This window comes from Octodon degus, unplaced genomic scaffold (genome assembly GCF_000260255.1).
Source record: "Octodon degus isolate 3935 unplaced genomic scaffold, OctDeg1.0 scaffold00050, whole genome shotgun sequence".
Lineage (NCBI taxonomy): Eukaryota > Metazoa > Chordata > Mammalia > Rodentia > Octodontidae > Octodon > Octodon degus.
The window spans coordinates 6,552,544-6,565,210 of NW_004524626.1; the positions used below are offsets into that span (position 1 = coordinate 6,552,544).

At 54.2% G+C, this 12,667-nt stretch overlaps 1 protein-coding gene across 4 annotated transcripts in view; it reads right to left on the reverse strand.

Moving 5' to 3' along the window:
- Positions 1 to 6,017: 6,017 nt before the first annotated feature.
- Positions 6,018 to 12,667, reverse strand: part of Mbd3 (methyl-CpG binding domain protein 3) — a 12,160-nt gene continuing 5,510 nt past the window's right edge. For 2 of the 4 annotated variants that reach the window (XM_012515111.2, XM_004632683.2), the window contains exons 2-7: positions 9,175 to 9,334; positions 8,764 to 8,901; positions 8,069 to 8,159; positions 7,426 to 7,603; positions 6,635 to 6,835; positions 6,018 to 6,521 (exon numbers count right to left, since the gene is read on the reverse strand). In XM_012515111.2, coding sequence (XP_012370565.1) covers positions 6,640 to 6,835; positions 7,426 to 7,603; positions 8,069 to 8,159; positions 8,764 to 8,901; positions 9,175 to 9,334 — 763 coding nt within the window. In that variant the 3' untranslated portion in view covers positions 6,018 to 6,521; positions 6,635 to 6,639. Of the gene's footprint in view, positions 6,522 to 6,634; positions 6,836 to 7,425; positions 7,604 to 8,068; positions 8,160 to 8,763; positions 8,902 to 9,174; positions 9,335 to 10,653; positions 10,677 to 12,667 lie in introns of all 4 variants that reach the window. The other 2 variants (XM_023717002.1, XM_023717001.1) reach the window with 2 other exon arrangements.

Sequence of the window (12,667 nt, forward strand, 5' to 3'; positions counted from 1 at the left end):
GGATGCTCGTGCCCTCCCGCCGCCCGGCCGCCCGCCTGCCTCCCGGGCCGCCGGCCCCGCCCTGGCCCCGCCCCGCTACGTCACCACCGCCAACAATGGGCGCCCGAGATGCGCATGCGCGCAGTGGCATAGGGCGGGGCCTGGGTCACGTGGTCACCCCACCCCACTGTGGGCGCGGACCCTGAGTGTTCGCACGTGTGGGAGCACCCTGGCTGGTGGTGTATGAAATCCCGAGCCGGGACTCCTCCTTCCCTACTGGTCGCGTCCTAGGACCTGGATTTCCCCTGCCGGAGCCCCCTGATCGTGTTCGTGCATCCCCCAGTGGAAGATTCCCTTTACGCTTCCTGGACTCGCGGTCCCGAACATTAGTCGTGATCGCGAGGGACTTCTGGAGTCAGCCCCTTTCCCCACCCCACCCACATTCATCCATCAAGTATAGGTAGGCGACCTGAGGACTCTTCGAAGGGAAGGGTGACGGACCCGTCCCCCACATCCTTTCAAGTAGGGGGTAGCAGAGGTGGGTGGGAAATGGAGCCTGATTCCAGAGTCCAGCAAAGCCCAAGCCACCTGGCAATCGCTCCTGCTCTGTCAGTCCCTTTCGTTCGAGCTGGGAACTCCCTCTTTAGGCTCCTAAGACCTGGGGGTTCCTCTTTCTCAAGTCCACCATCCCACTGGGTTTGCAAGGCCAGCCCCTGTGCCTACTATGACGCTACCCTTTTGTGCTAGGGCCTCTCTCCCAGTGTTTGGGGTCCCCCTGTAGCCATACTCACGCTCCCCTTACCCTGCCCTGACGTTCCTACACCAGGGAACTCCTCTGGAGCACATTGGGCCTGGCTCCCTCTACCAGAGGGTGTGTAAGGAGCCTGCTGGACTTTAATGTCAGGCCCCCAAGCAGGGCATGCTGGTGCACACCTGTCAAACCAACACTCAGGAGGCTGAGGCAGACGGACCATTACAAGTTCGAGGCCAGCCTGGGCTACATAGTGAGTTTAAACCCAACCTGAATTACAGAGCTAGACCTTCCCCAAAAATAATAAAGTGAGGCCTCCTCCCTGCAGCTCCTACTTGGAAGCTGGTGTCATGTTCCTAGAATCCAATTCATCTTCACGTTGACACTTCTTGGTGTGGGCAAGTTCCCACTCTCTTCTGGGTGCACAAGAAGGGACCTGGGTTCCACTGAGAAGCCATCTGCCTCAGCAGCTCTACCTTCAGCTGTTCCACAAGCCCCTTGCAGGTGGGGAATAGGGTGTACTCCACTCCAGCTGAACCACCTCAGGCCAGCAGGACAGGGTGGCCTTTCCTTCCCATCTATCCTGCCAGCCTTACCCCTCCCAGAGTCCAATCCTTCACTCCATCCTGGACCATCCAGTACTTGTTTTTGCAGTACCAGGGATCAAACTCGAGACCTTATGCTTGCCAGGCAGACACTTATGCTACAGAGCTGTTTCCCTAGCCACATCTGTTACCACGTTTCTCTACCCAGGAGCCCTGCACACGTGGCTGGGCTGCCATCACCTGACACAGCTTATTGGACAAGAGGTTCATTTAATTCACAGTTACAAGGACTCGGTCCAGGGTCAGTGGCTCCAGGGCAGGAGCCTCATGGTGGAAGTGTGTGGTAGAGGAAAGATGGTTACATATGTGGCAGCCCAGAAGCCAAGAAGGAACCCAGCATGAGAGATGAAGGTCCAGGGACAATATGCGGCGCCCCAGATCATGCTCCCATGTCCCAGGAGAACACAAGGGGTAGTGTACTTAAGGTCTTGCTATGTAGTTCATGGTACCCTGGAATTCACTACATGTAACCCTAGCTGGCCTCGAACTGTTGATCCTCCAGGATCCACACCACCACACCAATTTCTGCTAGGTGGTGGTGGTTGTTTTCTGGCACTGGGAATCAAACACAAGACCTTCTGCTTGCCAGGCAGGCACTTATGCCACTGAGCTATCCCCCTGGCCCTGCTAGGTGTTTCTTAACCCAATCAAGTTGACATACCAGGATTATAGGTCACACTCATCATCACACCTTCCTGTGTTGGTTTCTCTGCCCAGGGCCCAGCCTATCCCAAAATGTCCTTCCTCACACTGCCCCCCAATTTACATCCTGCCTCATTTGCTCTTTTTTTAAAATTTTATTTGTGTGTGTGTGACCATCTCAGCCCACCAGGGGGCGGTGCTGGCTGGCATGTGGTGCTGGGGGATTGAACCTCGGTCCCTGTGATTTGCTAAACTTGTTCTAAGTAGGTGCTTTAGACCACTGAGCCATCTCACCAGCCCCCTCATTTGCTCTTGTGGGTCTTTATTTCCTTTTTTCAGTATTGAGGATTAAACTCAAGGCCTTTACAATGAGCTCTATCCTTGGCCCTTTTTGAGAGTGCCTTGCTACATTGCTAAGTTGCTCAGTTCACAGGTTTGAACTTGTGATCTTCCTGCCTCAGCCTCCCAGAGTGCTGGGATGATAGGTCATGCACCATCACACAAAGTGCATTCGGAATTACTTTTTTTTTTTTTTTTGCAGAACCAGGGATTGAACTCAGACGCTTGCTCTTACCAGGGAAGCACTTAGTCTACTGAGCCATCTCCCCAGCCCCGGAATTACTGCTTTCTCATAGCTTCTCTCTGGGCCCTCGGCTCTGGACCAGGAATTGTGGAGATGACTGACAGCCCTGCCTCGGATCACAGTCCTGTGTCCCTGCTGCAGTGTCAACTGGAACTTGGATCCAAAAGCTGGGGCCCCTGCGTGCAGACCTCACAGGTTTGGTGTGTTTGGGAACAGCTGAGCTCCACTGCAGCTGGCAGCATCCTTCCAGGCACCTGTGGCAGCTGTTCTCCCTTCTGGCCTCTTGGGGGCTCCACGTCCCTCCAAGTTGTGGGATAAAACTGCCAACAGACCAGGTTTTCTGGGTCCTGAAATCTTTTTGTTCATATATAAATATTCACTTACAAAGAAATTTACCTTTTTAAGGGCTGGGGAGATAGATAAACAGCTTAAGTGCCTGCTGCCTGGCAAGCATAACGTCCTGAGTTCAGTCCCTGGTACAAAAAAAAAAAAAAAATTTACCTTTTTGTTTTCTTTTTTTTTTTTTGCGGAACCAGGGATCAAACTCAGGCCCTTGCGCTTGCCAGGGAAGTGCTTATTCCACTGAGCCATCTCCCCGGCCCCTACCTTTTTGTTTTCTGAGATAGGGTCAAGGCTGCACTTGAACTCACTATGTAGCCCAAACTGGCCTCACACCCAAGGTGATCCTCCTGCCTCCGCCTCCCAAGTCCTGGCATTACAGGTACCACCAAACCTGGCTTTTAAAATCTTTTTAAAAATTTTTTAACAGTCTCACTATGCAGCTCAGACTGGTGGTGATCTAGAACTGGGATTACAGGCGTGCACCACCATGCTCAGTCTTGGTGGTGCCAGGGATTGAACCCAGGTCCTTGAGCTTGTCTAGGCAGGCACTTAGATCACTGAGCTATCTATGGCCCTAAACCTGGCTTTGGATTTTTTTTTTTTGGTAACTATTTTAGTTCAAAATTATCTTTCTAAAGTAGGCAAGTCAGTGGTCAGTGTTTCTTTTTTTCTAAAACCTAAGGTTGTCTCATATTGGGCAAGCACCTGCGGAGCCACACTCTGTCCCTTGTCTTTCTCCCTTCCTCTTTTTACCCTTCCCTTCTTTTTCAGAACTGAGATTAACACCACACTGTAGCTTTCTACTACATTCCCAGCCCCACCCCCCCATTTCTTTTTGGCACCAGGAATTGAACTGGGGGCCTTGTGCTTGCCACACTGGTGCTGTGCCACTGAGCCGTCTCCCTGGCCCTTTTCTTGAGATTCGGCCTTGCTAAGTTGCCAAGGCTGGGCTCCAATTTGTGACCATCCAGTCTCGGCCTCCCAGCCCTGCTGAGGTCGCAAGTGGGCACCTCCAAGCCTAGCCAGGTTAGTAATTCCCAGAACACTCAAGACCTGTGTGAACATCACCACTCTCAGGGCTGGAGTGTGACTTGGGTGTGAGCACTTGGCTAGCATGGGAACCCCTGGGCTCACCCCAACACTGCAATAAAACAAAAAGATCACCCTATCAATGTTAGACTGTTTTCACCACCCCCGAAGGAAGCCCCATTCATCCCCTCCACAGCCCTACACCTCCAAGTCCACTTCCTGTCTCTTGAGTTTGCCTGCCCTGGGCATTGCCTATCTGGGGCGCCCATCTGTCCTCGACCTGGCATCTCACTGAGCACGCTGTGAAGGTGTATTCATGCTGTATAAGTGTCATAGCCTTGCTCCTCCTGGCTAACATTCCAGTGTATGGGTGGACTTTTTCTTTTTTGAGTGAAAGTCTTAGTAAATTGTTAAGTTGTCCAGGTTAGTTTTAAACTTCGAATCATCCTGTCTCAGCCTCCCTGGTAGCTGAAATTATAAGCATGTGCCACTATGCCTGTCCCTTTGCATCCTGACGTTACCCACCCTTTGGTTTCTGCCACCCCCTCTACCCAAGCCTGATGGTCCTTGGCTGAATGACTTCCAGAAGAGCTTTCCAGCTGTACCCCATGTTCATGGCAAATTCTAGGGCAGAGGATCTAGACAAGCAGGCACCTCCTGGAAGGACTTGTTGGAGTTGGGGCTACAGGTAGAGCAGGGCCCAGAGGCAGAGAGCACTGGGAGCCCCAGGGTCTGAATGGTAGAATGCGCTCTAGTGTTGACCACTGTCTCAGCTCCTCTGGGTAAGGGCTGAATGTAGGAGCCAGGGAAAACTAGGGTGCAGTCACCGCCCTTGAGCACACAGGACCCTGAGCCATGAAGCTCTGGCTGCAGTGAGGCAGTGCCAGCTGGCTGGGACTGAGGTGTGACGGCCTGGGGGGGCTCAAGGGGACGCTGGGCTGTGCCGCAGCCAGTCACAGGTAGGGGACCCAATCTGGGTGACAGCCACACATACCTTCTCAGGCCAGAGTGACTCCCTTTGGCCTCTCAGTGACAGGGGCGGGCAGGATCAGGAGAGGGATCCAGGCCATCAACTCTCCCTCAGCCGTGGATGGGGACAGGAGCCATGGCCAGGCAGGTAAGAGGGTCCCCAGGTCACTCCTGGGCTGGGCAGTTGATGTGTGGGAGGAGCCCAGCAGGGGGTGCTCTGGGTAGCATCTCACTTCTCCAGGTCCACAGGTGGTGAGCGAGGCCTCAGTGCTGCCCTCCCTTGAGGTGGCCAAGAGTGACGGGGACCCTGGGGCCACAGCCTGGAAACCTGGCTAACACTAGGGTCACTGCTGCATCCTGAGTGTCTGCACAGCAGGGGCCCCTACACCTCAGCTTACTCTGAGGCAGGGTCCTGATCCATATTCCAGGCTGGCCTAGAATTTGCTGCATAGCCCAGGATGGCCTTAAACTCATTTTGCTACATGCAGGGTGCGAATCTCTTTCATCAAGCCCTGGAGTCCATAGCCTGGGGTGGGTGACCTGGCTGAGGCTCCACACACAGGCTCGGGTTCTGGGCCTTGCTCCAGAGCCAGACGCTTGTTGACACCTCAGGCCCATCTCCTCTTTGGGCCCTTGGGCCACAGCAAGGCTCTCAAGCCACCTGGCAGGAGCCCAGCCCAGCAAGTAGATGGCTGGCCCAGAGCTGCTCCTCCCTTCCTGGTATCCCAGGTCAGGGGACCTTGAATGCAAGTCCTGACCAAGAAGCACCACCGCACGGGGGGAGGGGGGGGATATGGCCTGAGGACTGCTGCCAGTGAGGGGACACTGAGCACCAGGGGCCAGCATCCACTCAAGGCAGGCAAGGAGGATGGCACCTCTCTCCTGAGCCCAGTGGCATATTAGAGGCTCCAGAAGAAACATCCTGCAGTCACAGCCTATCCCTGTGGGTCACAGTACTTTGATCAGCTTCTCCCTGAGCTGGGCAACTCCATCCCCACCACGTGGAAAGGGAAACTGAGGCTCAGTGTTAGGGAGCAAGGCTGCAGGCAGTATGGGTTCAAAAAGAAAGTGAGGTGCTGCTCACACTGAAGGTCGGTCACACCCAAGGCCAGCCTCATTCATGTCATCCATTTATTCAAAGAAATCAGCCTCCTGGGGCAACTGCCCAGGTGCCCTTCTGAGGGTCACCAACTCTACCCATTGGGGGGCTGCAGGGTTGCAGCAACAGTGTCCCAAAGGGCTGGCCTGCTGGCTCAGGACTATGTTCCTCACTGCAGAGCTGGGGTCAGATTGTTTCCAGAATGTTCTCCAACTCATGGAAACATGGCAGCTGCAGGCCTTGTGGCGCGGGGTAAGGGGCAAGCCCACTGGCACTGTCCTGCCTCATAGCCAAGGAGCAGTGGCCCTGAGTTCCATGTGGAGGGGCCTGCTGCCCTGCAGGCCTGAGCTGGCCACACTCCATGCCCAAGTCCATGGGGCAGTGACCTCTGCCACACCCCGAGGCTTGGGAGGGGCACCCAGGAAGGGTGAACTCCAGCTGACCCTTCCTACTGTGGCCACCAAGCCTAGCCCCAGTGTGGCAGGGCCAGGTGCAGTGGGCAGAGCGGAGGAGGGTGAGCACCTGGAAAGGAGCAGAGGGGATACCGTGAGCACCTGGCCTGTGATGGGGCATGGGCTCTGGGGAGACGAAGTCTGGATGAGCCTAGTACCGAGTCCAGAGCTATCCTTGGGCACCTGCACTAGATGCGCTCCAGGTCCGGGTCTGGCTCAGGCTCCTCCTCCTCCTCGTCTTCCTCATCTTCCTCATCCTCATCCCCACAGGCCTTGTCCAGTGGTGCCTCATCCCGTGCTAGCTCCTCCACGTGGGCCAGCATGTCGGCCATCAGTGCCTCCTCCAGCCGCTTTCGCACCTGCTGTACCAGCTCCTCCTGCTTCCTGGGGACACAGGGGCATCCTGGGGACACAGGCACTGGACCTGGCCACACTCGCTTGGACTCGGCCCAAGGCATCAGCCAAGTCTCCTGGAGCTGGGGGAACCACTGCCTCCCACCTCTGCAGTAGAGTGTCAAGCAGCAGGTGGCACCAGAGCTGACCCAGTCACAAGCTTGTTTCAGTTTCATAGGAGAGGCCTAGCTTTCTGCTCAGAAGCCAGGGCTCTGCATCAATTCCACACTGGATTGCTAAGGCTAGTTCCAGTTGCTTCTTTCCCAAGTGCTTTAGCAAACTGCCATCTCCTGGCTACTGTATTAACCCACATCCCTGAATCTCATCCCAAAGGCATGTGGCCTGTGCACTACACTCCAGTCCAAACCCAGGGCCCAGGGACTGTCCTAGGTCACCTCTCCCCACTGGACAGCTCCCTGAGCCTGATGACCCAACACCCAGTGGTTAGTACTGTCCAGCATGTGCCTTACCAGCCTGACCTGCCTGCTGTGTGACTACCTGTTTCAAACAGTGTCAGCACACATGCATGTGTCACAGAAGGAACAGACACAAGAAGAGGGGAATCGAGGGCTGTAGACTACCTGATGTCCTCGTCGGTCACCATGAAGGCTTTGCACAGAGGCTGCGTGGTGTTCAGCCACACACCCGGGTTCTTCTCCACGGCGGCCGAGAGCTGTCCCGTGATGGGCATGGTGCTGGTATGCAGAGCGCTGGCGATGGCGGACAGCAAGGTCTCATCGGTGCAGCCAGGACCCACGCCTGCAGGGCATGGAGCCACAGTCCCAGGTGGCAGAGTCACAGGGGCACAGCAACCAAAGCACTCAGCACACAGGGGGACCAGCCAGGTAGTGTCCTGCCTTTCCATTTGGGCTTGGGTTCGGCCTTGTTTCCTCAAACCTGTCCTAACCTCCTACCCAGCAGAGAAGCCAGGAGCTGGGGCTCTTTGGGTGCTGCAGGGAGTTCAGTGGGGCAACAAGTATCAAACACACCAGCAAGTGGGTAGCTTGGGTTTGCTGGGGGAGCTGGTGATGGGCAACCAGACGGGTGCCGCCACCCAATCTCCCCAGCCTGGGCAGGCCTTTCTCCACACCAGAAGGTCCCCAGTCCCCAGCCCCTCCCTATCTCTTGGGCTACCAGCTCCAAGGTCAAGTTTGTAGGAGACTCCGCCCACAAGTCCAGATGCCCCCGGCAGAAGCCCTCCAGCCTGCTGGCAGGAATATTCACCCTGCAGCCCCTTGGGCAGGTCCATGGTCCTGACTAGCTCCTCTGCGATGTCGAAGGCGCTCAGCCCGCTTAGCTTCTTCTCCCAGAACAGCTGTGAGGAGACAAGGGTGGCAGGGTTCGCCGGGCCACTGCAAAGGGGCCTCTCCCTGCTCCTTCCCATGTCCCACCCCACCCTGGAGAATCTCACTGTGTAGGGGCCAACAGCCTTGCCAAACACCCACCACACCCATATGCCCAGGGAGTGTCCACAAACAAGCAAATCACAAGGCTCTGAAATGGGGGATTACAGACACTTAAGTGCTGTACTTTCTTTGGCAGAGCGGAGAATAGAACCTAGTGTCCTGCACACAGGGCAAGTGAGCTGCTCCCTCAGTCCACTGCACCATCTCTTGCCGATCCCGATTTCTGAGACAGGGTCTCACTATGTAGTTCAGGTTGGTAGCCATCGACCTGCCTTTGCCTCCCGAGTGTATCATCTTATTTAACCTATCTGTCCACAAACCCCAACGACTACTTGAAATGGGTCAGAAGGCAAGGGGGGTGCGGACTGTGGCTCCGCCTTGGCTTCCGACGAATTTCCCACAGTGAACCGCGGTCTGGGCAGGGAAGCCCCTCCCCACCATACTTAAAATGGGGGACAAACAGCCACCTGGAGTGGCTGAGCCAGGCACTGCCTCGAGAGCAGGGGTGCTCACCTGCCGCGGTTGGTCAACCGCCTTCTGTGGGTCGCTCTTGACCTTGTTGCTGGGGTGGTTGGTGATCTTGGTGACTGGCTGCTTGAAGATGGACGCCGTCTGCCGCACAGGAAGGGCCGTGTTGAGGTCGGGCTTGCCCTGCGGGGACAAGGCGCTGCGGCGTGCTGGGGCGGCGGGGATCCCCAGGGGCAGACCAGGGGTAGGAGTGGGGCAGGGGGCGGCTGCGGTGGGCCCAGGTCCAGGGCAGAGGGCAGAGACGGGCAAAGGCCCAGGCAGGAACAGCAGCGGCTCGGGAAGCCACGGGGGCCGCGTGCGCGCCATGGCCTGCCGGACTGCTGCAGTGGGACCAGCCCCGGACCCCAGCACACCTGGGGCATGGCCCCGCCCCCTGACGTCACTCCGCCGGCTCACCTTGACCTGGTTGGAGGAGTCGTAGCGCACGCGCTGGCGGCTCTTGTTCATCTTACTCATCAGCATCTTGCCCGTGCGGAAATCGAAGGTGCTCAGGTCCATGGAGCCGCCCAGGTAGCGCGCCAGCTGGGGCTTGCTGCGGAACTTCTTCCCGCTGGGGCTGCGGGCGCAGACGGGTCGGCACGGAGCTCGGCCAGGAGCCGTCTACCCTCCAACTCCCCAGCCCCAAAGCATCAGGGACCCACGCGGTGAAGGGATCTGGAGGTGGGTCGGCTTTGGAGGCCAACTACCCTCCCCAGGGGATTGGGGCTGTTGTGCAATCACGTGAGGCCTCACCACTGTGACCAACAGAGTCTAGGTAGCCAAGGTGCAGTGTAAATCAGCGCCCATGTGGCAGGCAGCAGGCCCCAAACCAAAGCGCACACTAAGTGCCCACTGCGGCCTGCAATTCCGCTCCCTGGTCTTGGTCTCTGCAGCTGTGGTGGAACCCGGGTGCGAGTGCTCAGAGTGGAGAGGCCCCACGAGCAAAGAGAGGTCGTTCCCGCGCTGCCGGGACAGCACGAGGCCAGGAAGGGTGTGAGGCTGCAACATTTGCCATATGGGAGCCCTAGAGACAGGAAATACCAGGGTGGGGGCTAGGAAGGGGTGGGGGCTTCCCTGGGGCAGGGGAAGTGTTTCAAACACCTTACTCTTAGGCACAGTGCATGTAGCCCAAGGTTAGTGGGTAGATTGAGTTTCCCTTCTGAGGACAGGCACCTGTCTCATCCCTGCCTGACACACCCTGGCTGTGGCAGGCAGGGCACAGGGAGAATGGAGCTGGGAATCCCTTCCAGCCAGAAGATGCCCACTCTGTGTGGACTTAAAGCATAGTGACCAGAGGACTGGTGTAAGTTCTGAGAACTTATTTGGGGCTGATCTCAGCAAAAGGTTCAGCACAGGAGGCTTGGAGGGACTTGGCTATGCATACTACAATGGGACACCCTGGTGTGGGGCCTAGAGCACCCACAACTGTCTGGGGTGCTTTTATTGGGATGTGCTGTGCTGGGGATTGAGCCCAGGGTCTGGCACATGATAAGCAAGTGTTTTACAGCCCCAGCCCTTTTAATTTTGAAACAAGCTCTCACTAATTTGCCTAGGCTGGGCTTGAACATGGGATCCTACCTCAGACTCCCAACTACAGTAAAACCTTGGTTTGGGAGCTAATTCATTCTGGAAAAATAATTGTAATCCAAAAAATACTTGCATATTAAAACAAATTAACCCTTAAAAAAACAATGAAAACTCAGATGATTCACTCTATAATCCCAGACTATTCATATAGGGGTTGGCGAGATAGCTCAGGTGACTAAAGCACCTGCTTAAGCAAGCTGAGGCAAGCACAGGGACTGCAGTTCGATCCCTGGCACCACATGCCACACCAGCCCTGCCCCGAGGGTGGGATGAGCCAGCCAGCGTCTGGGTGGGTGTAGTGGCATGCACCTGTAATCCCAGCGCTAGGGAGGCTGAAAAACAGGAAGATCAATATGAGTCTGAGCTGCGTAATGAGACCCTGTAATAACCAAATACATTTAAAAATATTCATATAAAATATTACAGTACTGGAACACAAAATAATAAAAAATACAGAATATAAAGAAAAATAAATTAACCTGCACTTCCTTTGAAAACCTTTGTAGCTGGTGTAAGGGAAACAGGGAGAGGAGGGTTACTGTGTAGGACAACTTTCATAGCACTAAGAGAATTGCTGCTGTCCACTGGCTCAATGGAATCTTCTTTCCCTGCAGCTTTAACAAGCAATCTATCTAGGGACACTAGCTTTTGCCTCCTTTTGAGGAAGGATTTCATGGAAAAGTGATATTGGATTAATCATTAAACAGATTCATCACTCACACCATTACAGCTTTACTCTGGTATTTCTTTTCTACAAGATTTTGCAGTTTCCCACATTTTCTAAATCTCCCTAATCTTGTTTTGAGACAGGGTTTTGCTGTGTAGTTCAGGGTGGCCTTGAACTCACTTTGTAGCCCAGGCTAGCCTTCAACTCCCAGCGATCTGCTTGCCTCAGTGTTGGAATTATTCCTCTACAAGCTTTTGAATATCATCCTCATTTAGCTCCTACCGTCTCTTCCAACAATACAATTTCAGAGACAACTGGTGGCTCCTGTTCATGAACAGGCCCCTCTATGTCATGTCCAAGAATGCAGTCAGGCCATAGTTTTACTGATGATCTTGAGGCAGTTCATGATGTGGTAATAATTTTTCCAAAACCCTCAGAGGACAAGGTTTTTGGTCTCCTCAAAGCACTGCTTTGTAAAGTGGAATGAAGCTTTGTAAGGTTCAAATGACCTGTGATGGGCTGGAGGACTAGGGTGGTGTGGTACAGGAGGAACTTGACCTTAGAACCGAAATTCCTCCAGTAAGTCATCCTCAAAGTCTGGAGGATGAACAGGAGCATTATCTACAACCAGCAAAGCTCTCAGTGGCAGGCTCTCTCCTAAGAGGTTTTCTTTGCCATAGGACCAAAGACCTCTGTGATCCACTCGAAGAAAACAATACAGCAATCCAAGCCTTGCTGCTGCCCTCCACATGAGTGACTGCTCTTCTGCACCTTGCATTCTTGAAGGTTGGTGGATTCTCTGAGACATGACGAGGGGCTTGACTCTGAAATCCCTGCTTACATTACCACAAAACAAGAGGGCAAGATGGTCTTTCATGGGCTTGGGACCAGGCAATGCATTCTCTGTTTCTGTATTGTAAGTGCTCTTTGGCATCTTTTTCTAAAAAACCTGTCTCATCACAGTTAAACACTTGCTCTGAGAAGTAACACTCAGAAACAGAGCACTTCTGGAACTCAGGAGTGGATGCCTTAGGTGCCTCATATTCCAAACTCATAGCCTCCCTGCCTCACAACACTACAGAAGCCACGTCTCCTCTTATATTGTGACACCAAACCCTGCACACCTTGAACCCTTCAGTCTACTTACAATACCTCTGCCTTCTTACAGATAAAGTCCTCAGTCACAATGTCACCTATTATTTTCTTGTTTATTGAAACTAAGGGCAACTTCTGTACATCTACAGAGCACATGGTCGCTGCTCTGATGGTCATGTGTGCATCTAGCCCTCTTACTTCTTCCTTAATATTGGCAAATGGTCAATGCGGGCTTCTCATGATGTAATTTGGGTCCTCGAACACCTTGTTCCTATTTTCTCATGATTTCCTTAACTCCACCATAATCACCATCTTACTGCCTTTCAATCAGCATGTGGGCCACTATATACACTCACATGGTTACCTATAGTACAGTATTGATAAACTTGTCATATACTGTATTTAACGTGACTGGCAATAAGGCAGCAACACACCTGTACCTGCAGGCAGCCTGACGTAAAATGAAGTAAAAAATCCCTAAGCTGGGGCTGGAGAGATGGCTCAGTGGTCTAGAACACCTACTTGGAACAAGCTTGGCAAGGCATCAGGGACCGCGGTTCA